Below are 19,724 nucleotides of genomic sequence, written 5' to 3' on the forward strand. Positions count from 1 at the left end.
GTGGCAAGGTTTCCACAATATAATGGGCTCCAAAACAAAGCTGAGTAGAATCTCTGGCAACAGAGCACCCCTCCCCGATGAACTCAATGCATTCTATGCTAGCTTTGAGCAGGAAGCCAATGAACCAATGTCACCTTTCCCAACAGCCTGGGACACACCCATACCTACCGTCACAGCCTCAGAAGTTAGATCGGCCTTCTCAAAAGTGAATCCACAGAAAGCAATGTGTCCTGACGGAGTCCCCAGCCGTGCACTCAGACCCTGCGCGGACCAGCTGGCGGGTGTATTCGCAAACATCTTTAACCTCTCCCTACTCCATTCCAAGGTTCCCTCCTGCTTCAAGAAGACCACTATTTTATCGGTGCCAAAGAAGAACGATGCAGGGTACCTCAACAACTGCCACCCGGTGGCCCTGGCATCTAGTATTATGAAGTGCTTCAAGAGGTTGGTCATTTTAAATAAACAATTCCAATTAAGTGGCAATTTAGTGTGGCCAATCCACCTACCCTGTACATCTTTGGGTTGTGGGGGTGAGAGCCACACAGACATGAAGAGAATGTGCAAACTCCACACGGACAGTGACCCAGCGCTGGGAACGAAGCCGGATCCTCAGCGCCATGAGGCAGCAGTGCTAACCAGAGAGATTGGTCATGTGACACATCAACTCCAACCTTCCAGATTGCCTTTATCCACTGCAATTCGCATACCACCACAACCGGTCCACAGCAGATGCCATTTCCCTGGCCCTACACTCATCCATGGGGCATCTCGACAACAAGGACTCCTACATCGGACTCCTATTTATTGACTACAGCTCCGCCTTCAACACCATAATCCCAGCCAAGCTCATATCACAGCTCCAAAACCTAGGACTTGACTCCTCACTCTGCAACTGGATCCTCAACTTTCTGACCCACAGACCACATCAGTAAGAATAAACAACAACACCTCCTTCACGATAGTCCTCAATATCGGGGCCCTGCAAGGCTCTGTACTTAGCCCCCTACTATACTCCTTATATACAGGAAGCAAAGTGTTACACATACCCCTATCTGTATCAATGGTGCGGAAGTGGAGATGGTTGACAGCTTAAAATTCCCAGGTGTACACATCACCACCAATCTGTCCTGGTCCACCCCCGTCGATGCTATGACCAAGAAAGCACAACAGCGCCTATACTTCCTCAGGAAATTAAGGAATTTTGGCATGTCCACAATGACTCTTACCAATTTTTATAGATGTATAGAAAGCATCCTATCTGGCTGCATCACAGCCTGGTATGGCAACTGCTCAGCCCAGGACTGTAAGAAACTAGAGAGTCGTGAACAGAGCCCAGTCCATCACACGAACCTGCCTCCTATCCATTGACTCTGTCTATATCTCCCGCTGCCTGGGGAAAGCGGGCAGCATAATCAAAGAACTCTCCCACCTGGGTTATCCTCTCTTCCAACCTCTTCTATCGGGCAGAAGATACAAAGGTTTGAGAATCCGCAGTAACAAATTAAAAAACAGCTTCTTCCCCGCTGTCACCAGACTCCGGAATGGCCCTCTTATGGACTGAACTGATCTTTCTTTTTTTAAAAATAATTTTTATTCATATTTTCACAAAATATCAACAACAAAATACAGAAAGAAAAGAACAAACCCCCCCGTATACATAAATAATAAATTAACAGCCATCATCAACACAAAAGCAAATATACACGCCCACTCAAGAAAAACGAACCAACCCCCCTGAGCCCCCCCCCCCCCGAGCTGCGCCACCGCCCGAGCCCCCGCCCCTCACCGAGCCCCCGCCCCTCCCCCCCGCCCTCCCCCTCCCTCCCCCTCCCCCCCCGAGCCACCCCAAATATTGCGAGCCCCCAGCCCGGCTTGACCCTGGAACCTACCACCCTCGACACCGTCCTCGCTACACCCGTCCAAAAGTCCTCCAGCGCTGGGCACGCCCAGAACAAGTGTTTGTGAGTGTGAATATTTACCAGAGAAGTACTCCCAATCTGGAATATCCCAATTATTGAATCATAGAATCCCTACAATGCGGAAGGAGGCCATTTGGCCCATCGAGTCTGCACTTACCCTCTGAAGGAGCATTCCAACCAGGCCTACTCCCCACCCTACCCCCATAACCCCATCTAACCTGCACTAAGGGACAATTTATCGTGGCCAATCCACCTAACCTGCACGTCTTTGGACTGTGGGAAGAAACCGGAGCACCCGGAGGAAACCCACGCAGGCATGCGGAGAGCGTGCACACTCCAGACAGTCACTCAAGGCTGGAATTGAACCCGGGTCCAGGATACTGTGATGCAGCAGTGCTAACCATTGGGCCACCATGCCGCCCACTTTGTTCTTAGATGTTACAGAATCCTATAATAATGTTTGTGTTTAAAAGGTGTATTTCAGATCTTTATGTTTAGAAGGAGTGTTTCACTAGCTGTGGTACCACAACCCAAATTTAAGTATCTAGAGACTACAATCCCCTGATCAGTTTGCAGAACATTAGGACTCCCTCATTTTAATACTGGGATTTTGAAATTTTGTTTAAAGTTCCCTTTTTATCCTAGTCAAGGTTAAGTCCGAATACAATGCCAGCTGATGTTGGAGTTGGCTTAATCTTTCCTTAGGGGATTTGACAACTTGTTCTGCAGAAGAAATAATGCTATCCCCATACCTACTCATGATCAGGTAATTACCCTTGAGACAGAAGGCTTTGATGTATACTGTAATGGGATCTGAAATTATAAAAACTAAATGGACTGATTTGAGGAACCCGATTTATCAATTGTCACTGGGGGGAGTCACACAATAGCAGATGCAAACGACTGACTTTTATCAGATTCCTGTTACTGTCGAGATGGGCTTTAGAGTGGTTTCACAGGTCGGAGCAACATCGAGGGCCGAAGGGCCTGTACTGCGCTGTAATGTTCTATGTTCTAATGTAGTTTGCCCTCTTATTATAAGACAGCCTGATATAAAACGTTTCCGTAAGATCTCACCCAGACCTGTGGAGGCATCAACCGACACATTCAGATGCAGTTCGACTGTACCTGCCTGGAGGAGTGAAATCAAAGTTTCTGAGAGCAGCTCCTTCATAAATACTACCCTTATCTATGGCGTCATCCAAACCAATGTGGCAAGGTAGATATGGAAAACTCTCTTGATACAGGCTGGCACAGTCCCCGGAAACAATGGCCTATTCAGTATCACAAGGGAAATTCTCAATACCGTTAGAGATTCAGAGGAAGATGTCCTACTAAAAATGCCTCCTTAACTAATTCACCTTTGTTTTGAGTCCCTAAACCTGTTGGCAGATGGAGGTCGGTGGTTGATTATACATTCCTAAAGAAGGTTCAGTGTCACACACTGCTCAATAGCTGAATTCCACTGCCCTTCACTCTGGCATAAAAAAGGAAACAATATAAATCACGTATTGATTTAGCGAATGGCTTTTGGTCAAGCCCACTTAAAGAAACTGATTGACAAAAAACAGCAATGACCGCACCTGACGAATTTGCTGGACTAGATTGCTGAAAAGATATCGAACTAGTCCTGCTTTTTGTTTCTGCTCATGTTATAAAGCTTTTAGAAAATTTGCAAATGTGACCTCTTATGTAAACAATGTATATATTTCCCACAATGAGCTCCAAAAAACATCTTAACGTTATCAATATGGTTTGATTGATTGATTGATATTTATTGTCAGGTTTCAACCTGGTTCACAGCTGCTGGATATTTGATTAATGGTAAAAAGCGCCAGTTCGTTAGGGAGGAAGTGGATTTTTTTGACGTCCGTATAATCGGGAATGGTAGGCGATTAATTCATTCCTACAAAGGGAAACTGGTCACAGTTCAACATCCTAGAACTCCTGAAAATTCCAAATGGCAGTTGAGGACTCCTGAACTTTCCTAGATCTTGTACTGTGACCTTTGCTGAGCTCTTAGCCTCTGTATGCTCGAGTGGGCACGGCAATGAAAGACCGTTTCATTTCTTTCCCCAGATCATTCCCCAAAATTACAGCAATTGTGTCATGACCTATAGAAAGCCATCGACCTGGCGTTTATCAGAGAAGAGTTTTGCGAGCAAATCAGAGAGATGCATGGGGACAGGTCAAAGGCCATTGAGAGAGCAGTAGCACTCTTGAGAGGATCAATGGAACGGCTGGAGGCACAGGATCGCAGATATGGGAGATGGAGAAGGCGGTGTCCGATCAAAATGATGGGGTTGTGTCCTTGGAGGCTAAGGTGGGGGACCCTGGGTACCTTTGTAAGTCGCTGAGGGCAAAGGTACAGGAGCAGGAGAACAGGTCCAGGAGGCAGAACCTACATATTGGTGACGGAGCATGTGGAAGGCACAAGTCCCATGAAATACGTTTTGAGGATGCTGGCAGGGCTGGTGGCTGAAGGGGCTTTGGATAAGGCCCCAGACGTGGATAGGGCAAACAGGTCCCCAAGGTAGAAGCTGAGAGTGGGGGAGCTGTCGCGAGTGGTGATTGTGAGACTGCACAAGTTTGTAGAGGAGGAGAAAAATCCTGCGATGGGCCAGGGAGCAGCGCAACTGTGAATGGGAGGGGAACCAGGTCTGAATTTACCAAGAATTGGCGCGGAGCTGGCAAAGGCAGTGTTATATCGAAGGCAGATCTGATTCGGAATGCTGTACCCAGCGAAACTGTGAGTAACATTTGATGGTCAGAAGTATTATTTCAAAACCCAGAAGAGACCAATTGTCCCTGGGAAATGGAGGAGCTGGATTTACAAGCTCGGATGATGCGTTATTGTGGGGGGGCCGGAGGGTGGGGGGTTTTGAGTTGTGTCTTTCTGCTTTTTTTTACAGCGGGCTCCAAGAATGGGCAGCATGCTAGCACAGTGGTTAGCAATGTTGCTTCACAGCACCAGGGACCCCGGTTCAGTTCTTGGCTTGGACCACTGTCTGTGCGGAGTCTGCACGTTCTCCCAGTGTCTACGTGGGTTTCCTCCGGATGCTCCGGTTTCCTCCCACACGTCCCGAAAGAAGTGCTGTTAGGTGAATTGGACATTCTGAATTCTCCCTCTGTGTACCCGAACAGGCGGCGGATTGTGGCGACTAGGGGCTTTTCACAGTAACTTCATTGCAGTGTTAATGTAAGCCTATTTGTGACAATAATAAAGATTCTTATTATTAAAGTTTGTAAGGGGTAACTGCCACCCCCCCCCCCCCCCCCCCCCGCCTGTGTGGTGTTTTTCATTTGGAGGGTGGTGACCTGTGCTTTTGGGGAGGAGGGGGAACGCAACTTGGCAGAGTTGGAAACTGAGCGTGGTCATGCGCGGAGAAGGACGCCATCTTGGATGAGCCTCGTTCAGGGCGTAATTGAAGGGCGTAGAACCGCAAGGGAGCGATGGCGGACGGTAGAGGGGAGTGGAGGCATAAGCCAAGGGTTAGAATTGTAACTTGAATGTCCGGGGACTGAACGGGCTGGTTAGGAGATCTCAGATCTTTGCACCTCTGGGGAGTTTGAAGGCGGGGGTGGTCTTTCTGCAGAAGACACATCTCCAGGTGAAGGATCAGGTCAGGGTGAGGAAGGAATGGGTGGGACAAGTATTTCACTCGGAGTTTGATTCAAAGTCATGGGGGCGTGGCCATTTTGCTGAGCAAAAGGATGGGGTTTGTAGGGGCCAAAGAAGTGCGAGACCCAGGGGGGAGGTAGGTGATAGTGAGTGGGGCGCTGCAGGGGATGCCGGTGGTGCTGATGAATGTATATGCACCGAATTGGGATGATATGGGATTTGTGAAGGGGCGACTGGGAGCGATCTCGGACCTAGACACGCATCAGTTGATTATGGGTGGAGATTTTAACTGCGTGCTGGAACCGAGGGTGGACAGGTCAAGCCCTAAGTTCATGGGGAGGTTGAGGGGCAGCACGGTGATGCAGTGGTTAGCACTGCAGTCTCACGGCGCCGAGGTCCCAGGTTCGATCCCGGATCTGGGTCACTGTCCATGTGGAGTTTGCACATTCTCCCCCACAACACAAAGATGTGCAAGGTAGGTGGATTGGACATGCTAAATTGCCCTTTAATTGGAAAAAAATTATTTAGAAAAAGAGTCCGCAGGAATTGTGATTTCCGATCATGCAGCGCATTGGTTGGAGGTGAGGCTTAGCTCGAGGCAGGAGCAGTGGTCGGGATGGAGTCTGGTTTCTGGGCTTTTGGCGGACAAGGGATTCTGTGAAAAGGTACGGTCGGTGATCAGAGATTATGTGGAGTTGAATCAGAATGGGGAGGCGGCGTCGGCCACGTTCTGGGAGGCGTTGAAGGCGGTAGTCCGGGGGGAGGTTATCTCGTTCAAGGCGCACAGGGACAGGACGAGGAGGGAGGAGTACGGACGGTTGTTGGACAAGATAGTCGAGGTGGACAGGAAATATTCAGGATCTCCCACCAAGGAGGGGTTGGCGGAGAGAAAGAGGTTACAGAGGCAGTTTGACAGGCTGACGACGGGAAAGGCAGTGGGGCAGCGACAGAGGCAGGCCTCGTCCAGGGCAATTCTGAGGGTGCGGACAGGAAAGGGGGAGGTAGTGTCGGAGCTGTGGAGGATAAACGAGGGGAACTACTATGAGAAGCTGTACAGTGCCGAGCCGGGTAGAGGGGAAGGGAATATGGGGTGGTTTTTGGATGGGCTGAAGTTCCCAAGGCTGGAGGAAGAGAGAAGGCAGGTGCTGGAAGAGTTGTTGGAGCTGAGGGAGGTGATGGATAGCATAAGGGGGATGAAGTCGGGAAGGCGACTTCATCCTTCAGCGACTGTTCCACACCCAGGTCTCGTTGCACTTCCCCTTTTCCTAAAATGCCACCACTCAGATAATAATCTGCAAATACCTCACATTTACCATCATTATATTGCATTTGCCAAGTATTTGCCCACTCAGCCAACCTGTCCAAGTTACCTTGCAGCCTCTTTGCATCCTCCTCACAGCATACACTGCCACCCTTAGTGCCATCTGCAAATTTGGAGATATTGCATGCAATTCCTTTGTCCAAACAATGAATGTATATTGTGAACAGCTGGGGTCCCAGCACTGAACCCTGCGATACCCCACAGTCACTGCCTGCCACTCTGAAAAGGACCCATTTATTCCCACGCTCTGCTTCCTGCCTGTGAATCAGTTCTCTATCCACGTCAATACAGTACCCTTAATACCATGAGCCTTAATTTTGCTAACTAATCTCTTGTGTGGGACCTTGTCAAAAGTGTTTCGAAACTCCAGATACACAACATCCACTGGTTCATCCTTGTCCACTCTACTGGTCACATCCTCAAAACATTCCAGATTTGTCAAGCATGATTTCCCTTTAGTGAATCCATGTTGACTTGGAACAATCCTGTTCTCGCTTTCCAAATGCTTTGTTATTTCATCCTTAATAATTAACTCCAACATTTTCCCCACCACCGATATCAGGCTAACTGGTCACTCTCCTTTTTTAAAAAGTGGGGTTACATGAGCTACCCTCCAATCTAATGGAACTCTTCCAGAGTCTCCAGAATGCTGGGAAATGATCACCAATGCGTGCAATATTTCTAGGGCTACTTCCTTAAGTACTCTGGGATGCAGAGCATCAGGCCCTGGGGACTTATCGGGTTTTAATCCCATCGATTTCCCGAATACAATTTCTTGACTAATAAGGATTTCCTTCAGTTCCTCCTTCATGCTGGGCCCTCTGTCCCCTAGTGTTTCTGGAAGGTTATTTGTGTCCTCCTTAGTGAAGACAGATCCAAAGTATTTGTTCAACTGATCTGCTATCTCTTGTTGCCCATTATAAATTCACCTGATTCTAACTGATTCATTCTTATTCCACCCCACATTCTAAGGGACCCACATTTGTCTTCACCAGTATTTTTCTCTTCACAGATCTATAGATGCTTTAGCAATCAGTTTTTATGTTTTCTGCAAGCTTATGCTTGCATTCTATTTTCTCCTTCTGAATTAAACTCTTTACCCTCCTCTGCTGAAATTTAAATTTCTCCCAGTCCTCAGGCTTGCTGCTTTTTCAGGCCAATTTCTGTGTCTCCTCTTTGGCTTTAACACTATCCCTGATTTCCCTTGTTAGCCATGGTTGAGCGATCTTCCTCGTCTTACTCTTGCGCCAGACAGGGATGTACAAGTTTTGAAGTTCATCCATGTGTTCTTTAAATGTCTGCCATCGCTCATCTACCATCAACCCCTTATGTATCCTTTGCCAGCTTATCCTAGCCAATGCCCGTCTCATACCATCAAAGTTAGCTTTCTTTAACTACAGGACCCTGAGTCTCAGACTTAAATATGTCACTCTCCATTTTAATGAAGAATTCTACCATATTATGGTCACTCTTCCCGAAAGGATCTCACATCACAATGTTGCTAATTAATCCTCTCTCTTCTATTCTGCCCCAGTTCCTCCAGCCCTGGTCTCCAATTAAACAATTCATTATTTTTCTGTCCTCCTTCAGTTCTGTAGAAGTTTCATATGGACTTGAAACATTAACCCTGCTTCTATCTCCACAGATTCTGCCAGACCTGCTGAGTGTATCCAGCATTTTCTGTTTTTACCCTACTAATCTTCTAAAGCAAATTTTAGATCGAACCTATTTACATATAACTCAAACACACCATAACCCCTCATTCAAAATGCATGAACCTAACACCTTTACCCTTTATCTCTCAATTCTCACAGACAAGCTGTCTCTAATAATCGTCCCCCAGTCTAATTAATCCTAAATATGCATACACTCACAGCTTTCGTTATCTATACAGAATACCAATATAATACCAATATAATTTTAAAATATTTTTAAAAATCCATCATCACAAGATCTAAACCCTGCAGTCCTGCAGGATCCAATCATGAATTATGGTGGACAAGTAAATAACTCACTGAAGGAAGATGCTCCAAGAATACTCCCATCCTCAATGATGGGGAGCCCAGCAGATAAGACCATAACATCATAACATCAGTGCAAAAGATAAGACTGAAGCATTTGCAACAATCTTCAGCCAGAACTGCTGAGTGGATGACCCATCTCGGCTCCTTCAGGAGGTCCCCAACATCATATATGCGAGTCTTCAGACAATTCAATTCACTCCACATGATATCAAGACACAGTTGAAGGCAATGGATACTCCAAAGGCACTGACAATATTCCGGCTACAGTACTGAAGACTTGTGCTCCAGAACTTGCTGTGCCTCCAGCCAACAATTCCAGTAGAGCTGCAGCATTGGCATCTACCCGGAAATTTGGAAAATTGCCCAGGTATGTCCTGTACCCAAAAAGCAGGACAAAACCAACCCAACCAATTACTGCCTCATCAGTCTACTCTGGATCTTCAGTAAGGTATTGGAAGGGGTCATCAAAAGTGCTATCGAGCAGCATTTGCTGAGCAATAACCTGATCACCAATGCTGAGTTTGGGTTCTGCCAGGGTATTGCAGTTTCTGACCTGAAAAACAGCTGGACTCCAGAGGGGAGGGGAGAGTGACTGCCCTTGGCAACAAGGCAGTATTTGATTGAGTATGGCATCAAGGAGCCTAGCACAACTGAGGTCAATCGAGGGAAAACTCTCCGCTTGTTGGAGTCATAACTATCACAAAGGAAGGTGGTTGTTGGAGGTGAATCATCTCAGTTCCATTGGGTAGAGTCTTGAGTGTAGTATAAGGACAGCTGGGATTAAAGGGTTAATGTATGACTGGGAAACAGTACAACCACAGTGTGACGTAAAGAGATACATGACCGGAAACTAGGGTTATTTGTGGACTGAGAAGAGACTTATGCAGAAGCAAGCATGACGTTAGCTCAAAGCTTGAGCATTACCCTGTGCATTTTTATATGTTATCAATAAATACTTAATGTTCAACTATACAAGACTCAGAAACTCTTCATGAGACCAGCTGAACAAACATGTCAGTACAGCTATCTCTGTCTACATATGTCCCCGTGCATGTACTTTCATGATGCCTGGATATCGATCTTTGTCTGTATTTTTCCCATGCCTGAATATCTCTGTGTGTCGGTATCTCCCTGTGTCTGCATAACTATCTTTGTCAATATATCTCCGTGTGTGTGTACAGTTATCTCTGTCAGTATATCTCCCTGTGTGTGTATAGCTCTCTCTGTCAGTATATCTCCCTGTGTGTGTATAGCTCTCTCTGTCAGTATATCTCGGTGTGTGTGCATAGCTATCTCTGTCAATATATCTCGCTGTGTGTGTATAGCTATCTCTGTCAGTATATCTCCCTGTGTGTATATAGCTATCTCTGTCAGTATATCTCACTGTGTCTGTATAGCTATCTGTCAGTATATCTCCCTTTGCATGCATAGCTATCTCTGTTAGTATATTTCCCTGTGTTTGTATAACTCTATCTGTCAGTATATCTCCCTCTGTCTGTATCGCTACCTCTGTCAGTAAATCCCTGTGAGTATAGCTATCTCTGTCAGTACGTCCCTGTGTATGTATAGCTATCTCTGTCAGTATATCTCTGTGTGTGTATAGCTATCTCTGTCAGTATATCTGTGTGTGTATAGCTATCTCTGTCAGTATATCTCCCTGTGTGTGTTGCTATCTCTGTCAGTATATCTCCGTGTGTGTGTATAGCTATCTCTGTCATTATATCTCCCTGTGCCTGTATAGCTATCTCTGTCAGTATATCTCCCTGTGTGTATAGCTATCTCTGTTTGTTTATCTCCCTGTGTGTATGTATAGATATCTCGGTCAGTATCTCTCCCTGTGCCTGTATAGCTATCTCTGTCAGCATATCTCCATGTGTGTGTATAGCTACCTCTGTCAGTCTATCTGTGTGTGTGTATAGCTCTCCCTGTCAGTATATCTCCCTGTGCCTGTATAGATATCTCTGTCAGTATATCTCCCTATGTGTATAGCTATCTCTGTCAGTATATCTCCCTGTGTGTGTATAGCTATCTCTGTCAGTATATCTGTGTGTATAGCTATCTCTGTCAGTATATCTCCCTGTGTGTATAACTATCTCTGTCAGTATATCTCCCTGTGTGTATAGCTATCTCTGTCAGTATATCTCCCTGTGTGTGTATAGCTATCTCTGTCAGTATATCTGTGTGTGTATAGCTATCTCTGTCAGTATACCTCCCTGTGTGTATAGATATCTCGGTCAGTATATCTCCCTGTGCCTGTGTAGCTATCTCTGTCAGCATATCTCCATGTGTGTATAGCTATCTCTGTCAGTCTATCTGTGTGTGTGTATAGCTATCCCTGTCAGTATATCTCCCTGTGCCTGTATAGCTAACTCTGTCAGTATATCTCCCTATGTGTATAGCTATCTCTGTCAGTATATCTCCCTGTGTGTATAGCTATCTCTGTCAGTATATCTCTGTGTGTATAGCTATCTCTGTCAGTATCTCTCTCTCTCTCTGTATAGCTATCTCTGTCAGTATATCTCCCTGTGTGTATAGCTATCTCTGTCAGTAAATCTCCCTGTGTGTGTATAGCTATCTCTGTCAGTATATCTCCCTGTGTGTGTATAGCTATCTCTGTCAGTATATCTCCCTGTGTGTATAGCTATCTCTGTCAGTATATCTCCCTGTGTGTATAGCTATCTCTGTCAGTATATCTCCCTGTGTGTATAGCTATCTCTGTCAGTATCTCTCTCTGTGTATAGCTATCTCTGTCAGTATATCTCCCTGTGTGTATAGCTATCACTGTCAGTTTATCTCCCTGTGTGTGTATAGCGATCTCTGTCAGTATCTCTCTCTCTCTCTCTGTATAGCTATCTCTGTCAGTATATCTCCCTGTGTGTATAGCTATCTCTGTCAGTATATCTCTGTGTGTATAGCTATCTCTGTCAGTATATCTCTGTGTGTATAGCTATCCCTGTCAGTATATCTCCCTGTGCCTGTATAGCTAACTCTGTCAGTATATCTCCCTATGTGTATAGCTATCTCTGTCAGTATATCTCCCTGTGTGTATAGCTATCTCTGTCAGTATATCTCTGTGTGTATAGCTATCTCTGTCAGTATCTCTCTCTCTCTGTGTATAGCTATCTCTGTCAGTATATCTCCCTGTGTGTATAGCTATCTCTGTCAGTATATCTCCCTGTGTGTATAGCTATCTCTGTCAGTATATCTCTGTGTGTATAGCTATCTCTGTCAGTATCTCTCTCTCTCTGTGTATAGCTATCTCTGTCAGTATATCTCCCTGTGTGTATAGCTATCTCTGTCAGTAAATCTCCCTGTGTGTGTATAGCTATCTCTGTCAGTATATCTCCCTGTGTGTGTATAGCTATCTCTGTCAGTATAATCTCCCTGTGTGTATAGCTATCTCTGTCAGTATATCTCCCTGTGTGGATAGCTATCTCTGTCAGTATATCTCCCTGTGTGTATAGCTATCTCTGTCAGTATATCCCCCTGTGTGTATAGCTATCTCTGTCAGTATCTCTCTCTCTCTCTCTCTGTATAGCTATCTCTGTCAGTATATCCCCCTGTGTGTATAGCTATCACTGTCAGTTTATCTCCCTGTGTGTGTATAGCGATCTCTGTCAGTATCTCTCTCTCTCTCTGTGTATAGCTATCTCTGTCAGTATATCTCCCTGTGTGTATAGCTATCTCTGTCAGTATAGCTCCCTGTGTGTATAGCTATCACTGTCAGTTTATCTCCCTGTGTGTGTATAGCGATCTCTGTCAGTATCTCTCTCTGTGTGTGTATAGCTCTCTCTGTCAGTATATCTCCCTGTGCCTATATAGCTATCTCTGTCAGTATAGCTCCCTGTGTGTATAGCTATCTCTGTCAGTATATCTCCCTGTGTGTGTATTGCTATCTCTGTCAGTATATCTCTGTGTGTGTGTAAACCTATCTCTGTCAGTATATTTCCGTGTGTGTGTATAGCTATCTCTGTCAGCATATCTTCCTGTGTCTCTATACCTATCTCTGTCAGTATATCTCCCTATGTGTGTATAGCTATCTCTGTCAGTATATCTCCCTGTGTGTGTATAGCTCTCTCTGTCAGTATATCTCCCTGTGCCTGTATAGCTATCTGTGTCAGTATATCTCTGAGTATAGCTACCTCTGTCAGTATATGTCCCTGTGTGTGTATAGCTATCTCTGTCAGTATATCTGTGTGTGTGTATAGCTATCTCTGTCAGCATATCTGCCTGTGCCTGTATACCTATCTCTGTCAGTATATCTCCCTATGTGTATAGCTATCTCTGTCAGTATATCTCCCTGTGTGTGTATTGCTATCTCTGTCAGTATATCTCCCTGTGCCTGTATAGCTATCTCGGTCAGTATATCTCCCTATGCCTGTATAGCTATCTCTGCAGTATATCTCCCTGTGTGTGTAGCTATCTCTGTCAGTATATCTCCCTGTGTGTATAGCTATCTGTGTCAGTATATCTCCCTGTGTGTATAGCTATCTCTGTCAGTATATCTCCCTGTGCCGGTATAGCTATTTCTGTCAGTATATCTCCCTGTGTGTGTGTAGCTAGCTATCTCTGTCAGTATATCTCCCTGTGTGCAAGTATCTCTGTCAGTATATCTCCCTGTGTGTATAGCTATCTCTGTCAGTATATCTCCCTGTGTGTATAGCTATCTCTGTCAGTATATCTCCCTGTGCCTGTATAGCTATTTCTGTCAGTATATCTCCCTGTGTGTGTGTAGCTAGCTATCTCTGTCAGTATATCTCCCTGTGTGCAAGTATCTCTGTCAGTATATCTCCCTGTGTGTATAGCTATCTCTGTCAGTATATCTCCCTGTGTGTATAGCTATCTCTGTCAGTATATCTCCCTGTGTGTATAGCTATCTCTGTCAGTATAGCTCCCTGTGTGCAAGTATCTCTGTCAGTATATCTCCCTGTGTGTATAGCTATCTCTGTCAGTATATCTCCCTGTGTGTGTATAGCTATCTCTGTCAGTATATCTCCCTGTGTGTGTATAGCTATCTCTGTCAGTATATCTCCCTGTGTGTATAGCTATCACTGTCAGTTTATCTCCCTGTGTGTGTATAGCGATCTCTGTCAGTATCTCTCTCTGTGTGTGTATAGCTCTCTCTGTCAGTATATCTCCCTGTGCCTATATAGCTATCTCTGTCAGTATAGCTCCCTGTGTGTATAGCTATCTCTGTCAGTATATCTCCCTGTGTGTGTATTGCTATCTCTGTCAGTATATCTCTGTGTGTGTGTAAACCTATCTCTGTCAGTATATTTCCGTGTGTGTGTATAGCTATCTCTGTCAGCATATCTTCCTGTGTCTCTATACCTATCTCTGTCAGTATATCTCCCTATGTGTGTATAGCTATCTCTGTCAGTATATCTCCCTGTGTGTGTATAGTTCTCTCTGTCAGTATATCTCCCTGTGCCTGTATAGCTATCTGTGTCAGTATATCTCTGAGTATAGCTACCTCTGTCAGTATATGTCCCTGTGTGTGTATAGCTATCTCTGTCAGTATATCTGTGTGTGTGTATAGCTATCTCTGTCAGCATATCTGCCTGTGCCTGTATACCTATCTCTGTCAGTATATCTCCCTATGCCTGTATAGCTATCTCTGCAGTATATCTCCCTGTGTGTGTAGCTATCTCTGTCAGTATATCTCCCTGTGTGTATAGCTATCTGTGTCAGTATATCTCCCTGTGTGTATAGCTATCTCTGTCAGTATATCTCCCTGTGCCGGTATAGCTATTTCTGTCAGTATATCTCCCTGTGTGTGTGTAGCTAGCTATCTCTGTCAGTATATCTCCCTGTGTGCAAGTATCTCTGTCAGTATATCTCCCTGAGTGTATAGCTATCTCTGTCAGTATATCTCCCTGTGTGTATAGCTATCTCTGTCAGTATATCTCCCTGTGTGTATAGCTATCTCTGTCAGTATAGCTCCCTGTGTGTGTATAGCTATCTCTGTCAGTATATCTCCCTGTGTGTGTATAGCTATCTCTGTCAGTATATCTCCCTGTGTGTATAGCTATTTCTGTCAGTATATCTCCCTGTGTGTGTGTAGCTAGCTATCTCTGTCAGTATGTCTCCCTGTGTGCAAGTATCTTTGTCAGTATATCTCCCTGTGTGTCTTGCTATCTCTGTCAGTATATTTTCCTGTGTGTATAGCGATCTCTGTCAGTATATCTCCCTGTGCCTGTATAGCTATTTCTGTCAGTATATCTCCCTGTGTGTGTGTAGCTAGCTATCTCTGTCAGTATATCTCCCTGTGTGCAAGTATCTCTGTCAGTATATCTCCCTGTGTGTATAGCTATCTCTGTCAGTATCTCTCTCTCTCTCTCTGTGTAAAGCTATCTCTGTCAGTATATCTCCCTGTGTGTATAGCTATCACTGTCAGTTTATCTCCCTGTGTGTGTATAGCGATCTCTGTCAGTATCTCTCTCTGTGTATAGCTATCTCTGTCAGTATATCTCCCTGTGTGTATAGCTATCTCTGTCAGTATCTCTCTCTCTCTCTCTGTATAGCTATCTCTGTCAGTATATCTCCCTGTGTGTGTATAGCTCTCTCTGTCAGTATATCTCCCTGTGCCTGTATAGCTATCTCTGTCAGTATAGCTCCCTGTGTGTATAGCTATCTCTGTCAGTATATCTCCCTGTGTGTGTATTGCTATCTCTGTCAGTATATCTCTGTGTGTGTGTAAACCTATCTCTGTCAGTATATTTCCGTGTGTGTGTATAGCTATCTCTGTCAGCATATCTTCCTGTGTCTCTATACCTATCTCTGTCAGTATATCTCCCTATGTGTGTATAGCTATCTCTGTCAGTATATCTCCCTGAGTGTGTATAGCTCTCTCTGTCAGTATATCTCCCTGTGCCTGTATAGCTATCTGTGTCAGTATATCTCTGAGTATAGCTACCTCTGTCAGTATATGTCCCTGAGTGTGTATAGCTATCTCTGTCAGTATATCTGTGTGTGTGTATAGCTATCTCTGTCAGCATATCTGCCTGTGCCTGTATACCTATCTCTGTCAGTATATCTCCCTATGTGTATAGCTATCTCTGTCAGTATATCTCCCTGTGTGTGTATTGCTATCTCTGTCAGTATATCTCCCTGTGCCTGTATAGCTATCTCTGTCAGTATATCTCCCTATGCCTGTATAGCTATCTCTGCAGTATATCTCCCTGTGTGTGTAGCTATCTCTGTCAGTATATCTCCCTGTGTGTATAGCTATCTGTGTCAGTATATCTCCCTGTGTGTATAGCTATCTCTGTCAGTATATCTCCCTGTGCCGGTATAGAATTTACAGTGCAGAAGGAGGCCATTCAGCCCATCGAGTCTGCACCGGCTCTTGGAAAGAGCACCCTACCCAAGGTCCACACCGCCACCCTACCCCATAACCCAGTAACCCCACCCTACACTAAGGGCAATTTTGGACACTATGGGCAATTTAGCACGGCCAATCCACCTAACCCGCACATCTTTGGACTGTGGGAGGAAACCGGAGCACCCGGAGGAAACCCACGCACACACGGGGAGGATGTGCAGACTCCGCACAGACAGTGACCCAAGCCGGAATCGAACCTGGGACCCTGGAGCTGTGAAGCATTTGTGCTATCCACAATGCTACCGTGCTGTGTGTATTGCTATCTCTGTCAGTATATCTCCCTGTGCCTGTATAGCTATTTCTGTCAGTATATCTCCCTGTGTGTGTGTAGCTAGCTATCTCTGTCAGTATATCTCCCTGTGTGCAAGTATCTCTGTCAGTATATCTCCCTGTGTGTATAGCTATCTCTGTCAGTATATTTCCCTGTGTGTATAGCTATCTCTGTCAGTATATCTCCCTGTGTGTATAGCTATCTCTGTCAGTATATCTCCCTGTGTGTATAGCTATCTCTGTCAGTATAGCTCCCTGTGTGCAAGTATCTCTGTCAGTATATCTCCCTGTGTGTATAGCTATCTCTGTCAGTATATCTCCCTGTGCGTATAGCTATCTCTGTCAGTATATCTCCCTGTGTGTGTATAGCTATCTCTGTCAGTATATCTCCCTGTGTGTGTATAGCTATCTCTGTCAGTATATCTCCCTGTGTGTATAGCTATTTCTGTCAGTATATCTCCCTGTGTGTGTGTAGCTAGCTATCTCTGTCAGTATGTCTCCCTGTGTGCAAGTATCTTTGTCAGTATATCTCCCTGTGTGTATAGCTATCTCTGTCAGTATATTTCCCTGTGTGTATAGCGATCTCTGTCAGTATATCTCCCTGTGCCTGTATAGCTATTTCTGTCAGTATATCTCCCTGTGTGTGTGTAGCTATCTCTGTCAGTATATCTCTGTGTGTATGTAAACCTATCTCTGTCAGTATATTTCCGTGTGTGTGTATAGCTATCTCTGTCAGCATATCTCCATGTGGGTGTATAGCTATCTCTGTCAGTATATCTCCCTGTGTGTGTACAGCTATCTCTGTCAGTATATCTCCCTGTGTGTATAGCTATCTCTGTCAGTATATCTCTGAGTATAGCTATCTCTGCCAGTATATCTCCCTGTGTGTGTATAGCTATCTCTGTCAGTATATCTCCCTGTGCCTGTATAGCTATCTCTGTCAGTATATCTCCCTGTGCCTGTATAGCTATCTCTGTCAGTATATCTCCCTGTGTGTGTGTAGCTAGCTATCTCTGTCAGTATATCTCCCTGTGTGCAAGTATCGCTGTCAGTATATCTCCCTGTGTGTATAGCTATCTCTGTCAGTATATCTCCCTGTGTGTATAGCTATCTCTGTCAGTATATCTCCCTGTGCCTGTATAGCTATTTCTGTCAGTATATCTCCCTGTGTGTGTGTAGCTAGCTATCTCTGTCAGTATATCTCCCTGTGTGTATAGCTATCTCTGTCAGTATAGCTCCCTGTGTGCAAGTATCTCTGTCAGTATATCTCCCTGTGTGTATAGCTATCTCTGCCAGTATATCTCCCTGTGTGTATAGCTATCTCTGTCAGTATAGCTCCCTGTGTGCAAGTATCTCTGTCAGTATATCTCCCTGTGTGTATAGCTATCTCTGTCAGCATATCTTCCTGTGCCTCTATACCTATCTATGTCAGTATATCTCCCTATGTGTATAGCTATCTCTGTCAGTATATCTCCCTGTGTGTGTATAGCTCTCTCTGTCAGTATATCTCCCTATGCCTGTATAGCTATCTCTGTCAGCATATCTCCATGTGTGTATAGCTATCTCTGTCAGTCTATCTGTGTGTGTGTATAGCTATCCCTGTCAGTATATCTCCCTGTGCCTGTATAGCTATCTCTGTCAGTATATCTCCCTGTGTGTGTATAGCTATCTCTGTCAGTATAGCTCCCTGTGACTGTATAGCTATCTCTGTCAGTATATCTCCCTGTGTGTATAGCTATCTCTGTCAGTATATCTCCCTGTGTGTATAGCTATCTCTGTCAGTATATCTCCCTGTGTGCAGGTATCTCTGATACTTTCCTCACCCTGAGGCACCATTCATGTCCCCAGGGTGGACTTACCAAAGATGGGCAGCCGGGGTCTGTCAGGGTCAGTCCCGAATGTCACCTCCACGCCTTCGGGGATGAGGTGCAGCGACCCCCGGTTGGTCTCCAGTTCCTTGCGGCGGCCGCTGTGAGGCGAGTCCAGCGCCTCCCGACCTCGGTTCTGGTCAGTGGGTGCCGGCCTATCCGGCAGCAGGGGCGCCTCGCCCAGTGGCCTGTCGCTGGCCCGGGAGAAGCCCCGGACGCTGAAGGTCTCTGGGTCCCCGAGGCGGGAGAGCGGGTGCTGGATGTATTGCAGCCGGGGAGAAGCGTGGCTGAGGGGTCGGGGCACTCCACCTAAAGTAGCCATTCTCGGCGAGGGAGAAAAATAAATCAAACCAATGATCTGAAATATTTAACTTAACCCTCAGGGAAAAGTAAACCGGACTGCATCAACTTTCCCCCAGAGTTAGTGAGTGAGGATCTGTGCCTCTTAATCAACAAGCAGGCGTTGCTATAGGCAACAGTGTAAGTCCAAATCCCTTTCATTAAATTGCTTCTGCATTCAAAAAACAGGAGGGAGTAGGGCCCAGGCAGTGCCACACACAGGGAAACTGTGACAATGAACTACAAACAATAGCATTTTTATAGTAGCACCAGAAGTCTGTGCATTGTTCCTGGAGTGTAGGCGGGCAAGAGGTTTCAACTTTGAAAATCTGTCAGCAACCAGCTGGTCGAATAAGCCCAAATGCAATGGGCACAACTGATGGTGTGGGTACTACCAACTGATTAGAAACCCAAGCAGATTAATAATGCCGAGACCTCGTCTCCAAAACATGCAGATGAAAACATGCAAGATTCAAATTAAGTTGGCTGCTTCACAGACAGAAACTGAGAAGTTAGAAGCGAACGTGGAGCAATCCAGGCTGTTCTTCAACCCAGTGCTGCGCCAAAGTGATACTTTGCAGAGCATGGACACCGGTGATGCTTCGCTTTTTTCTCTTCATTCGTTCATGAGGTGTGGATGTCATTGGCAAGGCCAGCATTTGTTGCCCATCCCTAATTGCCCTGGAACCGAGTGGCTTACTGGATCATTTCAGAGGAATTAAGAGTCAACCATTGGGTCTGGAGTCACATGTCGGCCAGACCGGGTAATGGTGGCAGATTTTCCTCCTTCGTGAGCCACATGAGTTTTTACAACAATCAATGGTCACCATGACCGAGATCTAACTTTATATTCCAAAGGGCTTTTTTGCCAGTGCAGTCTTGATGCATCAAAGGGCCCCTTCTGTGCTGTATGATTCCATGATTTATCTATTTTTAAAAAATAAATTTAGAGTACCCAATTCATTTTTTCCCAATTA

At 45.4% G+C, this 19,724-nt stretch overlaps 1 protein-coding gene across 1 annotated transcript in view; it reads right to left on the minus strand.

Moving 5' to 3' along the window:
- Positions 1-19,134, minus strand: part of LOC140429965 (EF-hand calcium-binding domain-containing protein 6) — a 168,524-nt gene extending 149,390 nt beyond the window's left edge. The window contains exon 1 of the mRNA XM_072517552.1: positions 18,400-19,134. Within this exon, the coding sequence (XP_072373653.1) occupies positions 18,400-18,730 (331 nt within the window). The 5' untranslated portion in view covers positions 18,731-19,134. The remainder of the gene's footprint in view (positions 1-18,399) is intronic.
- Between the last annotated feature and the right edge of the window lie 590 nt (positions 19,135-19,724).

Source organism: Scyliorhinus torazame, chromosome 9, assembly GCF_047496885.1.
Source record: "Scyliorhinus torazame isolate Kashiwa2021f chromosome 9, sScyTor2.1, whole genome shotgun sequence".
Taxonomy (NCBI): Eukaryota; Metazoa; Chordata; class Chondrichthyes; order Carcharhiniformes; family Scyliorhinidae; genus Scyliorhinus; species Scyliorhinus torazame.